We start from the raw sequence: 25,566 nt of genomic DNA on the forward strand, positions 1-25,566 counted from the left end.
AAAAAAAACACCCTTTATCTATGTGTACATAGCCACTCTTGCAAGGTTCCGTAATATGTTCACGTAGAGCCGATTAGACAGACTAAATACTGTTTAAAACGAACAAAACACCTACTGTTTCATAACTTTTGTTAAGCGTAGTTGTTCACACGTTTTTATTAAGAAATTTAAATGCATTGTATCCTTACGAAACCTTAAAACTTTTTTTTAATTTAGATAAACAAATATGGAAGTGGAGATATAGGTGTAGAAAGAATGTTTCATAACCATAAAAACAATTTAATTCTTACCATCTAAAATCATGAGCCTTATGGAAGTTGAAGATTCAGAAGAAGAACCCACAAAAAATTTTGTCTATTCTTTTAATTTTTAAATACTAAAACTAACATAAATAGTATCCGGTTGGAATATATAAAAAACTTTTTGAGACTCGAATGCAGTCGCAAATGGCTTGTGTAAAACCAGCTTTATTGTGAAAGGAAAACCTCAATGTCAATTGTCATTGTCAAGACAAAATTATTTGTTTTGACTTTTGTTTAAATTTTTGAATGGTGCCGCATGCTCAACGAATTTTGTAAATATTGATGAAAAACTGTAAACTATGTTAACAAAACAAACATTAAAGTAAATTAATTTATTAGTATTTATATATAAGTCATCATTTTTGTTATTTTACGAAATCCAAATGGGAGAAATAAGAAGTAATTATTGGAAGAAAAGATGAAGAACTTTCTATAATTAAATTAAGCTTTTCAATCCCTCAATTATCAATTATACCAAAGAACCAACTTTTACCTACAAAAATGATAATGACTGAAGATTGCAAAGATGATGAAAGTTTTGTTGAATTGTTTAAAAAGGAACACAATGAGCAATTTTATGTGTTAATTAAAATGCATTTATCCTTTTTATTGCATATGACGACAGAAGAGTAAGTATAAAAAAATTAATATAGTTCAATCTTTAAATATACTAGACATTAATATTAAATATTCGAATCTTTACTATATTTAATTTATATTGACAGAAATACACAATATCTGACAGAAATACTATGCCGGCACAATTCTATAAATGCCAGTGATGTTGGGCTACATTAAAAACACAAAGCTAGGATGGATTATTAAATTACTCAGTTCCAAAATGCTTCAATGCTAGTCTACTCATTTAAAGAATACTAAATCATATATTTTCTTTTATTATTTGTCTATGTTACATTAAATTTTGCTTATATTATATTATATAGAGTTCTGCCTACTTACCTGATTAAATTTTAGCATCTATCAAATCAAATCAAAACAGTTTTATAACCTATTATTTTATTATACTTCTTCATATACTTTTTATAAAATTTTAAATATTTAAGTCCCTGTAATATGTACCTGTTATAGATGACAGTTTAGAAATTATTATCATTATCATTCAGTAATACCAACTCATCAGATATGTTTATCATTTTTGATTAATCAACAGCTCAGTAACTCACATTAGAGGAGATATTTCAATCATTGATTTTAATATTTCCTCTAATTGTGAGTAAAAACTATAAAAAATTGGATAGGCTTCACAAAATTTAAACTTTGTCTTGTAGCATTTAGTAAAAAGTTAGGATAATAATATCATGTGTCAAAATAATTTTATAACTTGAAACCTTTTGACAGGAATTTCAATACCCACACATTCCTAAACAAAATAATTTTGAATTGTCACAATTTTTGCCTTACCCTAAAGTTAAATTAAGTTTTTATTTTTATTAAGTAGTAATCTTTTATTCCTAATCATTCTTTGATCCTGTATACCTAATAAATTAACAATAAATAATGAAAAACCAAAATTCCTCCTAAATTTTTGACTTAATCAAAGATGGGAGTGAAGTCTCCTTGTTATAAGGTATCAAAGTCAATAACTAATATTAACTAAAATCATATATGCTGAATATGATAATTTAACCTAGAATATTAAACATCAATATTTTTTTTAGGAGTGAATGTTTCTACGAAAGAGTTAAATTACGAAAATGGAATCTGGTGCCATTTGGAAAAAAGTCTAAATCCAAACACCTACAAGATGGAGCTATCTTAAGCCAAAATGTTTTAAATCAAGTGCACCAGATCATAAATTACCTTAAAGCTGAAAAAAGTAAGTAATTAGCATGAGTATTAAAAATACATGAATAGTGAAAATGGAAAATAGAGGTTTTTAATGGCAAAGGTTTTCACATTTTATCTGTTGTAAGTATTTATATAATTGTTAAAAGGGACTATATATATACCCAGTGGCAGATTTGAACTTTTGCCACCCCTAGGCAATAAAGCGCTTCATTATTATCATGAGGTAAGGTTTTTAAATGAATTTATAACCAATCTAATTAAATATATTAAATATTTATTAAATTTCTTCAAAATACAAAGCTGACCTAAGTTATAGAGTGAGGCTCAATGTAAAACAATGTCAAAATTAAATACTTATAAAATACTTAATATCAGTTAAATGTAACATGTAAACACAGCCAATAGAAAATATATATTTATCTGTCTTTAGTTTCCAGTAGGAAGCTTGAATAGGTATTTTCAAACTTGACTTAATATTAAATGAAAAATATAAATAAAGAAAATGTAAGAATAACAAAATTTTTTATCATGCATGTTTTATTTTCCTGTTTTACTTACTTTAATAATGTTTCTATACATCTGGTATAAAAATATGCTTTTATTCAAATTTAAATACAATTATAGATTTTTCTCAAATTATATTGGTACAAGATTTATTTCTTTGTTATTTACTTCATTCGATTTTTATTGCCAACAATACCCTCTTTTTTTTAATCCTTAGCACTATTGTATAGATAATACACCCAAATAACCAACTGGCAAAACCAAATATATAGCTGTTAATAATATCATTTTCCCTAGGCATTTCACATTTTGTCACAGCATAATTATTGGTGGTAAAAACACCCAATAAATAATTTGGGTTATTTTTGTTTCTCCAACTAAAACTAGGTATTGTAATTTCGATCCCATCTTGAACTGGCTTGGGAAGTTTTCTAGTACATCCGTGATGAGTGTGTCCGCTAAGAACTAAACGGGGCCTCACTTGTTTCAGCAACTGATGGGTAGCTTTTTTGCTAATACATTCCCATTTTTCTCTAAAAGGTTCTTCTCGTTCTGGAAAAGGCGCTGCATCAAAATCTGAGCATTTCTCATCTGATTTGCGATACAAGGGATAATGTTGCATAAGAATTGGTCTACTGTAATTTGGAATATCTTCAAAAGGACAGGACTTTGTCATGTTCTGTGAACATTTTAATTTGGCTGCAATTTTGGCCAATTCCAGTTCAGCAGGTTTACATAAGAAACATCCATCACCTTCTAGTGCAACACTGTTTACCAGTACAAAGTTATTTCCTCTTATGTTTATTAGTCGAACTGCAGTGGAATTAAAAGCCTTGTCAAATCTTTCTTTTAAGTATGGAGTAACCCTATAATGAAATCCAATATCATGATTTCCTACCACAACATGCATTTGAATATCTTTAGGTAGTTTAAAAAGGTCATAAAACCTTCGTATGTAATAGTCAAACTCTACATCATTACATATTTGGCCTTCATCTAGAAGATCCCCTAAGACAAATACAACATCAGGTTTATGCAATGTTATAGCAGTTTGAAATGCTCTATACATCTGCCACTCCCTTCTTAGTTTGTCAAACCAGTGTCCCCTCAGTGATCCTAACAAATGCGTGTCTGCAATCACCATAATCTTGACTGGTTCCTCAATACTTTTGGTAATATTTTTATCTACCTTCGAAGGATCCATTGTGGGCCATGTACAGTTTATTTGCTTTATATAATACACAAGAAATTCACAATAAAACAGTAATAACACCATCCCTACCAAAACTTTAATAGAAAACCCAAAAATCTGTCTGATCATTTCCACAATATTTTTGTATCATTCACTTCAATTTTTATTAATTTATGATGATCAAACACCTATACATCTGGGATTAAAAATATTTTACTCATTATAGGGCAATGCTATAGGAACCTTTTGAAAAAAGATTTTTTTGGTTACCAGTTGAAACTTATACATAAAACCTCCACACCCGACTACTATTTATGGGGATTTACATTAAGTCTTAGATGCCAAACATATACAAATAATATTAAAAAAAACCTCTGTGCATTACTTAACCATAACCTCAATCAACAATATGAGTAATTAAAATCAGCTGATTTATTGACATGTGGTGAAGGAAAATAAATATTAAGCTACTTTTACATGAAACAATTTGCTATAAGATATGTTAGATTGTGGATTTCAAAAATAACTTTTTAAAAAAACTTTTATTTCAAATTACAAAAATAAAAACCGACATAGGTTTATCTTACACTAAATACTTAATAATAATGATTTTTGAGCTAACAAGCAATGGCTTTTTATACAAACAGAAAATGCTGACTATCATGAGAACAATAAGATAAGGTTCTTCCCACAGTCTTTTTAAACAAACAACAGCTAAGCATAAAAGGTGCTACGTTTGCTTATTCCCGGAAACGCCTACGGATCTGGTTGAGACGGTAAACATGTGGGTTGGCCTTGGTATCGGGTTTCATGGTATATTCTTATCTAACAGCTCCCCTTTTAAAAGAAAAGTTGGTGTTAATCTAAACAGCAACTTTTAAGCAGAACTCTTATTGGTGTTGAGTTCCATTGCTTCTTCTTGGTCTCCTAGGTGGATACTAGGACGTCTTCTTGGGACCATCCTCGAAAGCTGCTCTCTAAATGTCCGTATTCTGGGCTTAGGTTGGAATGGTGGGAAGTCATCATTGTTTGAACTATTCGTCACTATAGCAATGGTTGGAGTTCGACGTCTTCGGCATTTGCAAGTAATGTAAAGGACTATGAGCAGAGCTATGGATACAATTGTTGTAATGGTGAACCAATTCATGTGTTTTTCGATGAAGGGTTGATTGATTAGTTTGTCAAGCTGTTCGGAATACTGATTGAGATTATGTTCGGCAATGTTCAGGTCATCAACATTTAGTTCACTGATGCGTAATGGTTTCAGTTTCGGCATTTTCGTTTTCTCTGGCAATTGATCACAGCAAGAGTATGGAATCAATATTGGAGATGAGTTTGGCTTCGACGAAGTCTCATTTGTTTCTCGTTCAAGTGAAGCTTGGATCCTCGTACTTCCAACAAACGCACCACAGGTAGTTCCAAGGATTACTATGGTATTGTCCGTGAGAATTTCTGAGACTATACCCTTGTTTTGACACTTAATGGTGATTGGAACTGGACTTGATGTTGTGATTAGCCATGAGTTTTGACGGATAGGCTGCACATGGTAACCCTCTGCATAGAAAATGGAAGGTCTACAGGTTTTAGGCAGTTTTGTATGTTGCCTAAGGAGTTGTGCTTCACAGATCGCATCACTGTCGATGGGGTACGGAAGTACATTAGTACAGATTTTCGTTGCCCTGTCGATATTTTTACAATGGTCCAAGTTTTGAAATGTAGTGAAAAACAATGAATCATAATCACGCGCAATATAATTATTTGTAGTTGATATTGTGTGATAAAGACCTGTTCGATTATCTAAGATCGGGATTGGATAAAGGCGATACAGGGTATATACTGAGGGTTCAACAAGAGGTATTCTTAAAACAAATACTATTTTTGTATCAGATTGATAAGCATCTAATTCGATTAAATCTAAGTATTGAGCAATAGTTGAAGTTGAAATTGGCAAAGGTAAGTTGTATTTTTGTAGAGAGTGAGAGATTTCCCCAAGTGAATCCTCTAAATCTGATGGTTTTATTATAGAGCCATGTAATATCTTTAAGCGTGCAAAGGTGACTGCATTTAATGCGTCATTTATAGTGTCTTTAATGAATGTATAGCTTTCCATTAGCGATTCACATAAGTCTAGGATTTTAAATTGTGCACGATAAAAAGCTAGATCATCTGAAAGTGAAGCAATTAAGGTTTCTATTTCGCAAATATTCTGATTAAAGGTTTCTTCATCGATTTTAACTTTTTGTATGGTAGAATTGAAACTCTTTATAACAGAAGTTGTAACTGAAATTTGTTGTTGCATAAGCCGTTCGATATTTGCCTCATTACTATTGATTTTGTCAATACAGTCATTAAAGTATTGTCCATCTGATGCATCTAAGTTTCCAGTTATTGCTTTCCAAACAGTTCCGATACCGTCAAATATTCCTCGTTTTTCTCTTAAATTAATATCTTTAGTGCCGATGATTAATTCTTGATATTTGACGTTTACGTATTTCGAAATTTGCTTAAGAAGACTAGTGTGAGTTTGTATTTCAACAAAAGCTGCCATCATTCGATCAGATTTTTCGATTGACAGGCTGTCTAATAAACCGTTTAGGATGTTATCATTATGCTCAATTGCTTGTTTAAAGGGAATTAAATCTTGATATACTAAAAGTGTCCATTTGTCGTTTGAAATTTTAATGTTAATTTCTTCGTTGAAAAAGAGTCCAACTGTATTATTAATGGGCGTTATTCGGTATTGGCTGCTGGCGATCGAAGTCAATCCCAGTAACCTGCAAGGAAATGATAGGGAGATAAAACCTATTCGAAATATGGTTTTATTCTATCGAAATTAACTTTGGTTGTTTTATTCGTTTCGGGGTTTAATAATTTGGCTGAATTTAAAAGGATTTCAGTTATGACATACGGACCGTTAAATTTGTTTTCTGATTTGGATTTTATTTGTGATTCTCGGACGTAAACCTTATCACCAACGGAGAATTCGGGTTGTTTTTCCGATATACGTTGATCAAATCTTTCTTTTGACTTTTGTTTGGCATGTTCTGTTCTTTGCCTAGCAACTTTATAAAAATAGCTCATTCTATTATTTAGATCGCGGATGTATTTTGAAATAAGGGCTTCTTGATTGTAAAGTGTTTCTGGGGGTCTATTTGATGTATGGCCAAATACAAGCTCATACGGAGTAAAGCCGTGTGTCCTGTTTTTAGTGTTATTGTAACAAATAACAGCATAAGGTAAAATCGAGAAGGGTTGGTCTTCGGGATGTTCGGCCAGATTTACTCTTATCATTTCGCCTAGGGTCGCGTGGAAACGTTCTAAAGAGCCATTCGATTCGGGATGACCTACACTTGAAAATGTTATTTTCGTATCAAAAAGTTGACATAGGTCTTTTAGAAGTGTGTTATCAAATTCTTTGCCAGAATCGCAATGAATTCTTAGGGGCGTACCAAAGTGTTGGAAGTAAACTAAGAGTGTATTTACAATGGTAGAAGCTTTTTTGTCTTGTAAAGGATAAGCTTGAACAAATTTCGTGAGCTCATCGTTAATGGTTAAAGCGTAGTTACGAGTTGGGTATTCAAAAATGTCAATGTTTATTCTTTCGAATGGTGTTCGGGGGGTTTCCGTAATTACTAGAGGTCTACTTAAGTTTTTCCTAACAATTTTGACTTTTTGGCAAATTTCGCACTTTTTTATAAAGTCTTCGATGTTCTTATTCATACCGCGCCAATTGTATTTTTGTCTAATTCTTCGACAAGTTTCGTTAATTCCGCGGTGTAAATTGTTTTTGCCAAGGTGGTATTGTTCTATGATAATAGGTATTTGGTCTTCATCAGGTGTAGTTACAATATTTTGACAAATTTTTAATTTGATTTCTTTGTCGGCAAAAATAAATGACATCATTTCTAGAGAAGGTAGATCTAAATTATTTTCAATGCAATAAACTTCATTTAATTCAAATAAGTCTTGATATTTAAATAAACAATAAAACAAGTGTTGGCTACAAGAATTATTGTCAAATGGTAAAGGGATTATTAAATACTTCCGGTTTTTAACTGATTTACTATTAGCAACATTAATTTTTAATTCTTGAAAATCTAAATATTCTTCAAGAATGTCGTCAATAATTTTAAAATGTAAATCTTCCATTTTGTTTTGCCTAAAGAATGTAACGATATTTTTATTTGATTTGTCTAGTAGTTGGCCATTTGTAACGTCTATTTTAGAATAATCGATTAAAGATCTAGTTTTATAATTATCAACAAATCGATTGTATTCCTCGGTTATGTTTCGATCGTCTTCTTCAGTAAATGAGGGTTGAGGGCTCGGTTCAGGGATAACAGTGTCTTCTTCTAATGCAAAAATTTTTACTTTTTTATGAAAATCTACGCATTCCTTAAGGTGATTTATTTTAATTCGAGAAAGTGCGTCAGCATTTTTATTATATTTACCGGGTTTAAATTCGATTTTAAATGAATATTCCTCGAGTTTGAGGCGCCAACGCGTTAACCTGCTTCCGGGGTCTTGAATGGACCATAACCATGTAATTGGACGATGGTCAGTAACAAGCGTGAATTGTCTGCCGAATAAATACGGTCGAAAATGTTTTACGGCCCAAACTATAGCTAATAACTCACGTTCTATAGTGGAGTATTTAGTTTCTGCGGCACATAAGGTTCTTGATGCGTAAGCGATGGGCATATCTTTCCCGATCGGTCCTTGGGATAAAACGGCTCCGATTGCAAAAGCACTTGCGTCAGTAGTTAAGATGAACGGTTCTTCGAAATTCGGATAAATTAAAAGTGGGTCAGTGGTTAAAGCAGTTTGTAATGTATTAAAAGATTCTTGACATTCTTTACTGAAAATAAAAGGGGTATCTTTTTGAAGAAGGGTTGTTAGGGGCTTCGAGATTTTAGCAAAATTTGAAATAAACCGTCTGTAATAACCTGCTAATCCGAGGAAAGATTTTATGTCTTTTTGATTTTTTGGTTCTGGAAAATTTAAAATACATTCGACTTTTGCCGGATTAGGTTTTACACCGTTTTCTGTTATTAAATGTCCGAGATAGGCTACTTCTTTGCGTAAGAATTCGCACTTATCTGGTTGTATTTTTAGATTGGATTTTCTTAGGCGTTTAAAGACTTCTTGTAGGCGGTTAATGTGCTCGTGGATAGTAGGAGAATAGATTATGATGTCGTCCATGTAGACGAGGCATCTTTCGTTTAAAATTCCCATAAGAATATTATCCATAACTCTCTGAAAAGTTGATGGAGCGTTTTTCAGACCAAATGGCATTCGAACGAATTCGTAGTGCCCATTTTCTACGGAAAACGCGGTTTTAGAAATATCCTTTGGGTCTATCTCTATTTGATGGAACCCTGACGCTAGGTCTAAAGTAGTGAAATATTGGCATTTACCAAGTTGGTCGAGGAGGTCTGAGATATTAGGTAATGGGTATTTATTGTTAACCGTAACTTCGTTTAGTTTACGATAGTCGATAACTACTCGCCACTTTTGCTTGCCTGAAGCGTCAAGTTTCTTAGGAACTACCCAAACCGGGGCTGACCAGGGAGATACGGATGGTCTTATAATATTTTCGTCGAGCATTTTAGAAATTTGTCTTTTAACTTCCTCTTTATGAATATGAGGATATCTATATGATTTTGTGTAAATGGGTTTGGCGTTATTAGTATCAATCGAGTGTTTAATTTCGTTGGTAAACGTAAGTTGATCACCTTCGATATAGAAAATATCGGAAAATTCTAAACAAAGTTTAGTAATTTCCTCACGTTCTTCTTCGTTAAGGTGGTCAATTCTCAATTGTTCTTTTATTAGTTGCCGTCTATCAACAGGTTCGGCTGACTCATAATAATTAAAATTATTTATCGATTGTAGATCAGGTAGAGGTTCAAAAGATAAATTCGAGAAATCGATTATTTTATCAATTGCGTTAGGGTTAATAATGGTTGTTAAAAATTCGCCCTGTTCGTTTACGTGAATATTAGCATTTGGGACTTTTACTTTTTCTTTTTCTTGACCTAATAAAATTACATCGGTGTTTTTTAAATTGCATTTTAGTTTAAAGACTTTTTCAGTACGGGGTTCTATTGATATTAAATTTTTATTTTTTATTGCTTTATTTTGAAAATGCTGATTAGTTTCAGTATCAACTGTTGGGGTTAGAATTTGAGGTAGATAAGAAGAGTTTTTAGCTAAGTTTGATTTTACTACAGGTTTTTCATCCTCTGGTGTAAATTTATACATAGGAATATCTTTAAAATTTGTCTTAAGTATTTTTGATTTTAAGTCGATAACGCATTCATAGTGTTGTAGAAAATCGAGTCCTAAAATACCATCGAATTCGATATCTAAGTTACAAATATAAACTTTACAAGGATTATCTACATTAAAAGGAATCAAAGTGGATTCTTGGATCAATATTTTTTGATCAGTAATACCTTGTACGACAATATTTTCCGCAAAGCGTTGCTTAAAACCGGCTGCAACATGATCTTTAAAAACTGAAATTCCCGCGCCTGTATCTATGAGTAATTTATATGTTTTGGAAGCATCGTAAATATAGTAAAGGTTTTTTGAGCTTACGGTGTGTAAATTATTTAAAGAAAGCTTTGTTCGGGATTTTGTTTCGGTTCGTTGATCCGCAATGTTTGGATTTGTGTTGCAATTTGCGACATTGTCTGGTCTGTTTGTTTCTGATCTGGTGGGTGGTTTTGGTTCGATATTAATGGAAAATTTCGATTTGACGTTGCTAAAGGATTTTGTTGTGTTGCCAAGTTATTATTAGGTTCGTGTTGATTTCCTATTGGCTGTTCAAATAGATTATAATCAATTTGGTTAGAAAAATCTTCGACATTTTGATCGTAATAATAGGTTTGACTATTATCGGAATAATAGTTGTACTGCTCGAGGTAGTTATCAGAATAACTATTCTCATCAAAATAATTATTTTCGTCAAAATAGTTATATTGTGAACCATCATCAAGGTTCATATGATAGGTTCTTTGATAGTTTGGGTTTCTTTGAATGACACTGGGACGATACTGGTTTTGGCTACTTTGTCCAAAATTTGGTCGTGGTTGGGGGTTAGAAGGGTTTTGAAATGAAGGTTGATTTTGTGAATATGGCCTTTGAAAATTATTTGGGTTACTATTTAAATTTGGTGCTGGGTTTCCAAAATTATTAGGTCTGGGGCTTGACTGTACTCTACATTCAATTGAAGTATGGCCAATTCTTCCGCATTTAAAACATTTTATACTAGGATTTTGCGGGCGTCTTAAGGTAGTGTTTGGTCTGGATGATGGATGTGGTTGTATGGGTCTATTTTGTTTTTGGTTTTCAAAATAGGACAATTGCAATTCTCGCCTAATTCTAGCTTGAGCTTCAAGTAAATTGTTGGGATTACTTGCACGTACTATGTGACCAATACGTGGGTCTAAACCAGTTAATAGTGTGTTTAGAGCCATCGAGTCTATTAAATTCGTTTGTGCTATTTTTTGAGGTGCGGTTAAATTTTGTTTTTGCACGGCAGAGTGCATTTTAGAGTTAAGAGTTTGAAGCCTATTAAAAAATATTAACGGGGATTCATTTGGTAATTGTTTTAATCTTTGCAAATCTTGGATTAAAGAAGAGAGGTCCCGACTATCACCAAAATGTAAACTTAATAATTGCTTAACTTCTAAATATGATAATAAATTTCTAGAATTGACAAGTTGTGCGGCTTTTCCTTTTAATTTATTTTTTATGTGAATAACTAAAAGATCGCGTTGTTCACCGACTGCCATGTTGTAAGCACAATCGCACGCATGTAAAAATGAGCCTAAAAATATTGCATCACCATCAAATTCAGGAATTAGAGAAAAAATTTCAGATAGTTTATAAGTTTCAAGGTGAATATCGTGAGCTGACGTATTCGCTTGTCGATTATTTTGTTCAGTTTGTTCAGTTTCGTTTGTGGTAGACATTATAATATTTTAAATACTTTTTTCGATTCTCTGCTTGTTGGATACCAGGGGCTTCACCAGGTGTTCCTTCCGTACCCTTGTTGCTGAGTGAGGACGCTGGATTACCTTAGGGTGCTAGTGGTTCTTACTGTAGCTAATATTACTCGCGAATTTGGATCAACCTGTTTTCGCGGCGTATAACTATCCGTTCCGACTGCGCCAATGTTAGATTGTGGATTTCAAAAATAACTTTTTAAAAAAACTTTTATTTCAAATTACAAAAATAAAAACCGACATAGGTTTATCTTACACTAAATACTTAATAATAATGATTTTTGAGCTAACAAGCAATGGCTTTTTATACAAACAGAAAATGCTGACTATCATGAGAACAATAAGATAAGGTTCTTTCCACAGTCTTTTTAAACAAACAACAGCTAAGCATAAAAGGTGCTACGTTTGCTTATTCCCGGAAACGCCTACGGATCTGGTTGAGACGGTAAACATGTGGGTTGGCCTTGGTATCGGGTTTCATGGTATATTCTTATCTAGCAGATATTTTGAGCATTCAATTTTTATAGGAAGCGATTGCAAGGATGAAATTTGGCACTCAGTCGTTATCGAAGGTCATTTTATTTATTAGTTTATTAAAGGCAATGACAATTTAATCTTCGGCAAAATTATAAAAGCAATTTAGGAAGTTGGTTATAATCTGGCTCGATTCAATATATACACTTTAAAAAAAAGTTCCAAAAGCATCAACAATTTGCTTTGGATCTTTTATTGTATCTATTAATTAATTTTTTATTATATATTATGTATTATGTATCTTTTATAGCGACCTGTATGAAAACGGACCCGGTTAACGATCCCCTAAAGGTTCTCTTTAGGAACCGAATAAATATTTTTGTATAATTTGTATTTTAATTTATATGTTGAATTTGTAAATATTTTTACTCAAACTCTGCCTTAACTCATTGCTAAATACTGTTTATTACCGCAAAAATCACATTATAAAGATTTCTTTAAACAAATAAAATTTTTGCAAAAATTTTGTCAAAACTTTTATAGTCGTTAGTAATAATTAAAAAAGGTACAAAAAATACAAACCAAAAGACGTTTTAATATATTTTCTTAGCAAAGTTAAACGAACGACTGATATATTTATCCAGAATAGTTTTGAATTATCTATTTCATTTTATTTATCTTAGCTAATGTAAAAATACCTCTTTAATTTATTGGTTTAGGTGCATTAATTCTGCATAAAATATCATTTTCAGCATATGACAAAATGTAGTCGTGATCAAGCCATTTTCAATTTGCGCCACTCCTATTAATGGTCCTAACTTTTACATTTATTGTATTTAAGCCGACACATATACCTGGATAATATTATTCTTCATAAATTGCTATTAAGTACGTAGTCTCCGTGTGCGAGATCATATTTATTTCAATGGTTCAAAAGATTGAGAAGGCTCAATATTTTCTTAATCTTTCTTTTCTGTTTAATATTTCTTTCTAGTTTCTGTAGTTTTTCTAGTTTCTTTTTCTTCTGTCTTCTCTGGCCAGAACAAAGATTCCTTGAAAGGAGTAGCAAAATTTTTTATGGTGGGGAAATCTATTGTTGAGGATTTTGTAAAGTAGTAGTTTGATTAACATCTTTTTCAGGTGGTACTTTATGATCAGTTGGCCTGATACCTCTATTGGAAAAGGGATTTTTGACTTCTTTTATTCTCTGTTCATGTATCTTTATAGACATTTTCAAAACATATACTGAGATTTGTAGCATTGGTTGCTTGAACAAGAATCCCATCTTGTTGGACTTCTTTATTTAGAATATTGGTTTTATTTTTTTGAAATCTCAATATCTATGTTTATATTAAATAAATCATTTTCTTTTACCTTGTTTGCATCGAGAGTAGTGTCATGAAAGCTCACGAACTTTCGCATTAGAGCCTTCATTTTATTTTTCTTTAATTTTCATACAAAGGTTAGATAACTCTTTACTTCTGGGTTGATCCTGTTCTTAATACATGTATCCATTTGAGATGCAAAATCTTCTCATTTTAATTTTCTCCCATTGTTATTAATCCCCAATTTTTGAATAGTATTTTTCCTAATTTTAGTGGTCAAAAAATGGAAACATAATGGCTGCAGTAGAATTGGGCAACGGGACAAGTAGTATTCTGACTTTCTCAAACAAAAATCTCTACAAAATTGTGTGGAAAGGTGGCCAGTTAAATAACGACCAGTTTAATAATTAGGCAGAGATATGTTATTTTCGAGGATCCACTTTCTATAAAACACAATCATAATAAATTCATAAAAATCTCTGAATAGTTTATCTTTTTTATCTCCAGCTTTGGTCGGTAAATGTTATGTTATACATAATATGTAAAAATAACCCATGGTCACGTCATCGGTCTTAATCTCCCTACGAGCTTAAAGAAGATGTAAAAATAAACGTTGAAAGATCGGTCAATTTTTAATTTTGAGATTTCATGTACTATCCCTAATCCACTATTCTACCTTCTAAAGCTAAATCGATTAATGCTATAAATAATCCAGAAGTAATTTAAATATGTGAAACCGAGTTTTAAGAATTAAATTTAAAGATATTCACATTTTCCAATACTACAAGATGAAATTACCAAACAATCTTAAAATTCCGATCAATTCTTCTGAAACCTCTGAACTTCTCGATTCTCTTGAAGCCAAACATTCTTTTGTATAATTATGTGACTCTATTGTAACACCTAGTTACGTTATGATTAGAGATTTAAGGAGCTCTATCCTTTGTAAAATTACTTTATTTAATTTTAGATCTAAAAGCAGAAGGTATATTTCGAAGAACTGGATCGCTTGAGAGACAAAACGAGTTAAAGAATCTTCTTTCTCAAGGATGTACGATAGATTTTGAAAAAAATATGTTTACAGTTCACGACTGTGCTTCAGTTTTAAAAGGGTTTTTAGCGGATTTACCGGAACCTATTACAACGGACATTCAGTTTCCTATATTTTGCCAGATTGCAGAATCCTTTAGGTATGATTTAAAACATAAACACTTACTCATTAAATATATTGTTTTATTTTTATTTATTAATATAACTTTTAAATATATTTTTAGGCTGGAAGACCCATCCCACGAAAACAAAATCCACCAAAGTATACAACTTTTGTTCCTTTTACTTCCCAAAGAAAATAAGAAATTATTACAAGACTTACTCGAGCTGTTATATCTGGTCACTTTAAATGAGAGCTATAATAGAATGTCATCGGAAAACTTAGCAAAGTTATTTACGCCACATTTATTATGTCCTAGAAAATTGGCACCTGAATGTTTACTGAAAGAATCTCAACTACTTTTTGGTATTGTTGCTTACATGATATCAAAATTGCCCGTAATATTTCGAATACCCGCCCAGCTTATGTTGGATTTTAAGGCGCATCATGAGCAAGGTGGTGTCCTAAATGAATCGGTAAAGGGTAAGTTATATGTTTTGGTAATATTTTTTTTAGTAATCTCTGACAATATAAATTTTGAGTAAAACAATAGTTGTTGTTATGCTAACCTAGAATATGTGATTAGCGGAAAAAACGAATTCTTTATATCAAAAAAGTGTTTGAAAGATATTTCAGTTTAACAATGCAATATTGTCTTGGTTATATGATACATAAATTTGTATTGGAAATGTATTTTTAGAATTTAATTGCTATTTGGACCTTCATTATCTTGTTAATAACGATAATAAGTTTTTCATTTACGTTTAAAAAATCTCCTTAAATACGGTTCATATAAATAAATTTTAAAAAAACGAATAATAAGTAATGTACAAAATTGCGTAAGAAAGTTAATGCTAAGATAAAAAAAAACTATGAGACAATTTTCCTCAGTTCTTAGCATTAGTACAATTTACAAGCTAGAAGAATGAAGTGAATTTTGAAGAATCGTTTTTTTTTCTGTGAATACATAATGTGTAATATGTATTTTATATGTAAATATGTATCTTTTATATCATGGCCCTGAATATGATAGTATCCGGCTATCGAAACCCCTGTTAGTTTAGTTGAAATAATTTGGATTATCTTAAAACAACTCATAATTTTTTCTACCTCACAACAAAATTAATTAGGACATTCTTCAAATTTTTGATTATTAATTATGATGATTATGCGAATCTTTTATCTTTTACCTTTTATGGTTTTAAATAAAATCACAAGACGTAAGTGTGATGTCCATTTAAGTATACTTGAGCAAAAAATAAGTACCTATTATGAACACCTAATTCTTAGATTTTTTAATAGGGTGAATGTATTTATTCTATTATTAAGTTTACATAAGTACCCCATTTAGTCGCCATTGAGTCGCCATAAATCTAAATGAAGGTGAGCAGTTAAAATATGGAACGAATTTGTTTAAAAATTATATATTCAGTTTATTATTGTAAAAATATTCCAAGGGACCTCTTTTATAACATTTTTGTCCTTTTTTGTGAATTAAAAAGGATATACCGTTTGTTAAAAAAGTTCCGAACCTCATTAATAATTCCCTTTTATCAACAAGTGTTCCAAATAAAAATTATAGATCTCTTTGAGATCTACATTATAACTTTGCACAAACAGTAGTAGAGAGCAAAGTTACCTTTTTTTAAATGGAATGGTATATTTTTTATACTTTTTTATATACTATAGCTTACTTAAATGTTATTATAGTTACTTTTTAAACGTTTTGACCTGTTGAGGTAATTTTAACTACCTTATACCTGGTAATTGTAATTTTCAAAACACTGGAATTAATTTATAAATTAGTTCTAATTATATTTTAATCAGTATATCACTTTCTGAGAAATAAAGAATCATAGTTATGATTCGAGGATTCGGAGATCTTACCAACGAACTTAAGATCTTTTGAACATAATATTTCAAGACCGTCAACAAACAGGGAGGCCAAAAACCGTAAGCAATGATCAAAAAATTTATAATAGAAATACTACTACTATTTTATTGAAGACCCAAATTTATCATTACGCCAAGTTGCTCACCAGTCAGACGCTTGTTTTATATCGGCTCGGAATGTCCTTAAATAATGCAATACATTTCATCCCTATAAAATCATATTGTGAATTATGTTGCAAAAATGTGAAAAATCTATTTTTAAAAAACATAGTTTGTTTCTGATAAATCGATATTTATGTTGAATGGCGCAGTGAATCGACATAATTGCAAACATTGCTCAGATGAAAATCCACACTGGATGCGTGAAACACATATCCAGTATCCTAAAAAGGTAAATGTTTGGGAAGGTACATTGGGTAATAGTTAATAAACTTTATGCGACAAAGGAGGAAAATATTAACGTATTACAATACAGAATTAGAGCAAAATGTGAATTGATAATTCCCGATATATTAGAAGATGTAGCAAATGGTTTTTAGTGCAATTTGCTACATTGTCAAACCATTCAAGGAGACCATTTTCAACATTTAATTAAATAGGTTTATCGTAAATACTTTTTTTTGTATCGTTTTCGAGTTAGTAGTTACATGTTTTATTACATACCATAAGGACTTTGAGGGGATATTAGAAGTCACAAAAAAAGGAATTTCTGTAATGTCCTCTTATATATATTGTATGTACTTGAATATTTAAATGACATATTATCATCTTGATTACAAGCCGTTTAGTTTAGCCACTAATTTGTTTTCCTTTTCCTAAAGAAATTTGCATTTTTTTTTCCATTTAAGATGAAGAAACAAACATGGAGTATAAAAAAATTAAATGGTCCTGAAACATACATATCTACATAAACACATAATGGCATATTGTTTTTGCTTAATCATTATTTGGCATATTCGCGTGATATTCTAGGAATATAGTGTGATTTATTTCTTTCAATAACATGTAGATGGCACATTTCATGAATATTTGTATGTCGTCTGGGTTAAGATGATTAATTCAGTTATTTAATATTAATTTTTATGTTTAAGGTGCTGCTCATACTGTCTTTACTTTTGTTGATAACAAATTGACTGCAAAAGAAAATGAAGAAAATGTTACAGACGCAGCCCTTGCAGAATTGTATGCGCATATCCAAAGTTTGCCGGAAAGTTCCAAAAAAAGGAAATTAGTGAAACAGTTTAATAAGCAAAATGGGCAGGTACAGTAAAATTTAAAATAAACAGTAAATTGAATAATATGCTACCGATGATTTTAGGGTACTCCGCTACAAGTCATTAGAAGTTCAGTACCTAAAAGTTCCAAAACTTTAGGAGATTCGATTAAGAAGCACATGTTCCATAAGAAACTTTTGAAAAGTGTGAAAATGTCAAGTTTTTCACAAATGAAGAGTTCGAGCAGTGAAGAAGTTTTAAATGTAAGTTTTTTTGCGCATACGTTTTAGCTCTAATATTCTGCTTAACTGTTTTTGTTTGCATTTTATACTAATTTTCGATGTTCTTATGTGTAATATTAATCTACTCATTCTCTTTTCTTTTGCCTAATTAACATATGTCATGTTTTTTTTTGTTGCCGCATGCTTTATTTTAGCTTTTTTTGTTCTCTGCTTTATTCTAGACTCCTGATTTACATCAAAAAACGCCTACTAGAGGGCGTCTGTTCTGTCATAATTTTGACAGTAGCGATGACGACGATCTCCCGTTAAAAAGGCGTAAGAGTTCTGAGAATACGCCTATGGAACGACCTAGGAGTAAAAGCGATTCTGATTTGAGTTTAGGTAGGGTCTTTATTCAAATGCTGATATACAAAAAAAAATGCTTCGTAAAAAAATTTGGATAAAAATGCTTATTTTTGCAAGGTCAAGATAGTAGCAATGTACAAAAATAAAAAGCTTAAATAGGATAATATTTTAGTAAGTTACTATAAAACAACAGATCCGTATTATATGCTGGATTTTATACTTGTAATTCGAATTTATAATTTTCTATAATTAGAATTTAGAAATATAGAATTAGAATAAAAATATAGAATTTCCTCCTCAGTCACAAAAACTTTGTAATTGTGTTCATTATAAGGGAAAAGATATAAACGTAATTAAATTATACAAAATTTGGCATAAAAAGTAATGTTTTCCCTCCTTTTTGGTGGGTTTTTGCTTTTTTACTCATTGTTCTTTATTCTCGGGTTGTCAACCAGCATCATGATTAATCGTCTTCGTGGTATATTCACATGTTCTACACCCTGTTTTATCTTTCAGTTTATTGTTACACGTCATAAGTATACATACACATATCATACTTGCCAAGAAAAAATAAACTGAGTTATATTATTGATATTATTTTGACCACAATTATGATAATAATATTAATTATTGGTTGGATGGATAAATTAAAAATAAAAAAGTATTAAATCAGAAAAATCTTCGTACATTCTTTATAAGATTATTTACCAAAAAAAAAAAAATAATAAGAAGATGAATGAATAATGAAGAATGAAAGAAAATAATAATACATACATAGGTAGTATTTCGTGTCCGCAAATAATTGCTAAGCTGCTTTTAATTCGTCGAAGTATGGGGAGAATATTAAATGATATGTACTCAGTCAACATTTCGGATTTAATTTAATGCATGAGGCCTGGAAAATCAAATTGACAAAAAGTGTGAAAGCTTAAGATAAGGATAAATAATTTGCGAAATTAAAAATCGATTTAAGGGTTTATTTTTTATGAAAAAACACTGTCCTTTGGGTTGTCAAAAGTGTAAATAGTTACATGTAATACTGATGTATTTCATTATTATGAAGAGCACATATACCGTAGTAACTATTCATTAGGGTAAAATATATACTAATACTATTATACTATTTTTCGAAACTTTTTGTAACTTGTTTTCCAAATGAACTTATATTAGGTGTTTATATTTTTAGGAGTATCACATATTTTTTTAAATACTTTTACACAATACTTATACAAAAGATTCATTCTTAATTAAGTAATTACATAGGATAGGACATTGCAAATAACAAACAAAAAACTGAATGCAGGAATTTAAGTTTTTTAAGATAGATATATAAATATATAAATTTAAGAGAATCATAAAAACAATTATGAACAAGCTACTTTGTGAGAATTATGAAAACAACCACAATTTTGACTTTGATGATACTCAGATTTTTAATACGATGGCTCGTTTTTGTATAGGAGAATTTTGTTAATCCCCAAAATAATATTTATGTTTTGATAAGCTTGGCTAATTCATGATTTTTTTTTTAAATAAAAAGACTTTTTGTATTTATGACTTATAACAATAATTTTTTTCTTAAAAAATGTTTATTATAAACTTTAGAATAATAAGATATATGATAATACAAAAGGGGAATATAAGAAATTATAATATGTACACTATGCTCTGAGATATTACTGAAGTAATTCGTGGTACCAATAGTGTCTATAAAATAGTTTAAAAATGTAACTAGTAAAATTTTTATGGAATAATGTTAACCACATCTTCTTTAAACAATTTATAAAATTACCTCAAAGTTTCGAAGTTTTGGATTAATTTTAGCTTAAGTACTCATGTAATTACACTTACTAAATATGGGAGCCAAGGTTAACATGATTTAAATCAATAGAGAAAAGAGTACAATCAGGTATTCTATTTCTACCAGTAACTAGATATATATCGTGAGTTTATAAGCAAAAATCATTTAAGTAAGTAATTTTTATCTGATTTTGCATCTTTTCGTTTTACGTATTTTTTTTACAAATTTATCATAATATCTCCATATTAATCGATTAACAGAAAATCATAATTAAAATCTTTAAATTACATTAGACAAAACTAAAAAATAAATTATCGGATTGAGGGTAGCAAAAAATGACGTGTTCCAACTGGTTTCGTTAATGTTTTTATAAAATCTTCTGGGGTCTAAAAAACGGTTTTTGATATAAGTTTGAATATTACAAATGACGTTATATCTAGGACGTACGTTGTCGTCCTATCAACATTACTGTTTTTTTTTTTGAGGGTGATATATTGTGTTTGGCATCTTAGGTAATACCACGGGACTTCCAGGGCAGTACTTAACCAGTACGCCTGCCTGCCTTCTAAATAGGGTAGATAATGTGTTCACGCCCGATGATCAAGATAGAAAAAGTATGTCTCCTATAACAAGATCTGCCCAAAGAATGCCTAGAGCTATGCAGGTAAGGAATTTATTAAAATAAAGTGAGTTTTATTGTATATAATACATTGTGATGTCAGTTGTGTTTATTTGTTGCTTGATGCATTTTGGCTTTATTGCTTGTTTTTGTGTTAATCTTCTCCACTTGTCTATCTTTTTATTTTTATAATTACTTTATTGTTTTAAATATTAATGTTAGCAGGTTCGAACTATAAAGATTTTGGACTCAAAGGTACTTTGTGATTAATAATTCAATAACCGTTCATGGAAACAGTTATTGGTAATCACTATCTTTAATATTATTTAATTTGTCACGTTATGAAACAAATATGATTTTTACGACATGTAATGGATAAACTTTATTCTATATTTATTTTTTAGTTATAAAAAGTACAAATATAAAAAATATTTATTCATGCCCTAATAGAAGTTTTACACAGGTCAAAAGAAAATGTATATAAATACAATAACTGTACATATTAAATTTTAACACATTATGTATATGTAAATAGAAAATTGTAAAAAATTTGTAATTAATTGAAGTCATCAAAATTATTATATAAATATTCACGTATACGATAAAAACATTTTGAAATATGATACTGTTTGCCGGTCGAAGTGTTTAAATGGCAAAGATCTAATCTAACTCTAATAATAGTAGCAATTTATTATAACACATGTGCCCATAAAAATATTTTGAGGTTTTATGCGATTTATTCTATGAAAATCAATGTACATAATATATATTATTATTGTTTCTAGTTAAATGATCAAGAACATTCTGAAAGATTTCATAATTACCAAAATGTTTTCTTACATGTAACAAACAGGCAAAAATAGTTTATAATAATACGTTTTAAGTAATACCATATGGCTATCTCGCTAACGGTAAAACAAAAAATTTATGCATTTTTGTCGTCAATAAAGTTTACAGAGTTGCAAATTTTTCATTTATTTTTGGACATGGGAAAATGCCTAAAATTTATTCTTATTAATAACTAGAGGACTATCAATGATAAGAAAATAGTTTCTTCACCTGTTTATAATTATTTTTTTATATAAAATGCTACCAGCTAATTTGGCCAATTTGGTTTCAAATATCAATAACACCAATTACAAATTTAGTTTTTTTGTTAAAATATTTTTTGAGTTACTGCATTATAATATTCTATAATTCCAGTTCTTCCTTAGAAGTAAACGCTACGTATACTTAAACATATATGATTTTACAGGAGTCTATTTTGTAGATAAAATAATATTATATATGTAAAGAAATTATTTTACTGATAGATTTATACTTATTATTAAAATACATTTTAGGCATTTTTTACATTACGAAATTCATGTAACCGTTATTTATTGTCAGTTATTAGGGGTCTACGAGGCGGGCTTGAAATGAAAAGGTATATTTTTCTAACCCTTGTCGTCTTTTGAACTTGATTTTCTAAATAAATCGTAAATACATAAAATGTATAAAACAAAAAAAAATTAAGCTAATTAAGTCACAAACTTATACAATCAAAATAATTTTTTTAGCATTTTTTTTGTAATCTTAGATTTACTCATGTGATTTTGGTTGAGAATTTAATTTGCTTAATTGTTTGTTTTGTAAATTTGTCTGTACTTATACTATCTTGCTTTAGCCTTTGTTATATTATTCTTTATTCGTTTAGGAAACGATGATGACACCAAGAAGCCGCAAACCTGTGCTACTAGTTTCTGGAACAAATATAAATAACTTGGCAAAATTAAGCCCAACTCTAACTCACCTACAAGAAGAGGAACCTAGCTCTTATTTAAGTCACGCACCTAATATAGAACATCACAGATTAAACTTTGACGAGTCGAATTGCACCGCCACTCGTCTAAAATGTAACGTAGCAACCCGTAAAACTACATTGTTTGCTAAATCTAAAAGCGACGGAGATATTAGCAATGAGACTGAAAAAGTTCCAAAGCTTAATAAAACAGACAGCCCTCAATGCTTAAGCACCACATTTAAAGATTATTTAAATTCCAGAGATATGCTCATCGCGGACAGTCCTTCTGGTGATTCCAACTTTTGTAGTATTTCGGATGATTTTAAATCGTATAACGAGCAAACCAGTTTTATTCGGGACAAACCAAATCAACCTGAGGAACAGCGCATGACTGAATCAATGCTGTATATACTAGACGGGAATAACCCTGGTGAGGACTCACTTAATAACAGTGGCAGTGAGAAAAAATTCGTCTTAAAACCGAGACAATTTGATGAAAATGGAAGACCGATTGTTTTTGAAACTTCGTTTTAATGTTAGTAATTATACTGTGTTGAAGATAAGAAGGTTTAATATGAAAAAATCGTGTGTAAGAGACATAAAGTTGATTACATTGGAAAAAGATTCACAGCCATTCTTTTTTGGTTGCCTTAGCATATTTTAGTTTTAAAGTGTCAGAGGACATTCCTTTTTACTAGTTATGAGTCATTACGGTATCAAAGAATAACGGAAGAAATCCAGCAAATTCGTAAATTTTAAAATGGGATCCCACATTCAGAATCTATGTGTTATTACTTATATTAAAGTAAATAAACTTACGCAAGATTTTATATTATTCAGATATACAGGATGGTTATGCTATTTTTGATAAAATGACCCCATATCTTTTTGTAACCTTTATAAACTTCAAAGAAATTTCATATAGTTTACGAATCTTTAACCTAAATGATTGGTGAGTGATTAAAGATTGGCAATTTTACATTTACGGCTTAAGATAAGAAATAATTTGAATTTTTGTCAAAAAAATTTGAAGCATTCCTACAATATAATTTTTTACAACAATAAAATTATATTTTTGTTATGTCGTGCTTGAAGCTCTCCTGAAATTAGTATATGGCCACCCTATACAGAGTATGCCAAATTCGACCCTTTATATAGGGATCTCGGAATCTATAAGAAATACGAAGATAGTTAAATTAGGGCAAAGTTTATAATTTTTGAGCTTTGCTTATGCGGTTTAAAAAAATTAAAAACGAATTGTTCCTAAGACATTCGATTTAAAATACGACGTTTTGTCTTTTGCCAACCGTCATCAACTTTCTTTTTTCTTATAGACACCATATTTATCTAGATTTATTAAAAACTTATTTCATCATCGAAGTTGTGGCAATATTAAATTGTCACTTGAAATATCTTTTAAAATAAATTGAAGAAAAAATGAAACAAAATTTGCAAAACCTATATCAAAGTATTTGATCTCGTACTAAATATTTAAATATGATGTACATTTAATTATATTTACACATATTTAAATATAATTATTTAGTTTGCAAATTTTGTATTTTTTAATAGATTTTAGAACAAATTTTCAGATCTTAATAATCTACTTTGCATTTTACACACCCTATAGATCATATTTTAGCCTTTAAAAATCAACTAAAGAAAATAATTGTCATTTCTCTTATAAACATATAACAACGTTTGTGCTAAGAATCTTTGTCATCTCCAACTTAACAAGTTTGTTTTTTAACATCTTTAATTCTTTTTATAAATCCTAGTTTATCCTTCTTATCTTCAATACGGTTCATTTATTGGGTGCGTAATTAATTTATTGTTAGTTAATAAACTATCATACGCTCAGTTAGTATTTTTTAATGCATACTAAAATTGAGTTAGTAATTAAACAGCAAAAGAATCAATAAAAATTATTTATTGGGTAAGCTTCGTGGTGACTGTGTGAATTGTATTTTTGTATCAGTATTTTATATGAAATATGTACAATCTTGTACGTGCTATTTATAATAGTTAAGGTTTACAAATAAAATAAGTAATCTAATGTGATATCCACATATGGTAAATATATATTAGGTTTTTATTAGCACAAGTGTATTTTTTTTAGTTTAACCATATTCAAATTGGATTGTAAATAGTAATGTTGCGCAGAAGAAAGGAAAAGTATAAGGTATCATATTGGCAGAAAGTGTTTTACTTTAAACATATTTTATATAAAGTACTTACGTGTTTAGCTAATCAAAAATTCAATCCTTATATATCTTACCTGATAAGATCAAGTAGTTTTAATTCCAGTTTTTTTCTGCTGGTATAGAATTTGAAGTATTTACTTAATAAATACTTATACTCCACTCATCTTTATTTTACAAATCTTCTATTGATATCGGTTTGTTTTACTTATGCATTTATTATAAGTTTACAATGGAAACTATTTAATACATAACCTTTACTTTACTAGGGCATTACTTATTATCTCGTACTCAAAATTAGGATATGAACTTATAGTGGCAACTATTTATTTTTTTAAATGAATTATTTTTATTAATTTATGCCTTTAAATGATAAAGCATTTTCAAATTTCATTATTCTAGAAAATATATTGTTATAAGCATATTATTTTAATCGAATAGTAATTAATTATAACTATTTTAGTATTTGTAGTTTTTAGGCTGGTTAGTTGACTGTATGCCGATGAGATGAAGCCAGTCTTTACAGTTGCGGATTTTTATTTCGCAATACATTCGAATATAGTAAACTGAGACGAACCAGATGTTCAATGGAGTTCTGGGGTTTCAGATATGTATATGTTTTTCTTCAATCTTTTACTATCATGGTTCCATGTTTTGAATCATTGTTGAAATATCATATTCTCTGCAAATAAAAACA

General features: G+C 30.0%; 2 protein-coding genes across 3 annotated transcripts; one reads left to right on the plus strand and one right to left on the minus strand.

The window, feature by feature from the left end:
- The first annotated feature begins 546 nt into the window (after positions 1 to 546).
- On the plus strand, positions 547 to 24,302 carry LOC126741274 (rho GTPase-activating protein 19). 2 transcript variants are annotated; one of them, XM_050447657.1, is made up of 9 exons: positions 547 to 931; positions 1,982 to 2,139; positions 14,592 to 14,811; positions 14,896 to 15,254; positions 17,756 to 17,925; positions 17,983 to 18,141; positions 18,342 to 18,501; positions 20,779 to 20,930; positions 22,582 to 24,302. In XM_050447657.1, the coding sequence occupies exons 1-9, from the start codon at positions 804 to 806 to the stop codon at positions 23,200 to 23,202; spliced, it is 2,127 nt and encodes a 708-aa protein (XP_050303614.1). In that variant the 5' UTR covers positions 547 to 803; the 3' UTR covers positions 23,203 to 24,302. The 2 variants fall into 2 exon arrangements, with proteins under 2 accessions (XP_050303614.1, XP_050303616.1); XM_050447659.1 differs by lacking the exons at positions 18,342 to 18,501; positions 20,779 to 20,930 and having other exon boundaries at positions 22,582 to 24,300.
- On the minus strand, positions 2,643 to 4,196 carry LOC126741275 (metallophosphoesterase 1-like). Its single transcript, XM_050447660.1, has one exon. It carries the CDS (start codon positions 3,934 to 3,936, stop codon positions 2,785 to 2,787), a length of 1,152 nt encoding a protein of 383 aa, XP_050303617.1. The 5' UTR covers positions 3,937 to 4,196; the 3' UTR covers positions 2,643 to 2,784.
- Positions 24,303 to 25,566: the final 1,264 nt, after the last annotated feature.

This window comes from Anthonomus grandis, chromosome 10 (genome assembly GCF_022605725.1).
Source record: "Anthonomus grandis grandis chromosome 10, icAntGran1.3, whole genome shotgun sequence".
NCBI lineage: Eukaryota > Metazoa > Arthropoda > Insecta > Coleoptera > Curculionidae > Anthonomus > Anthonomus grandis.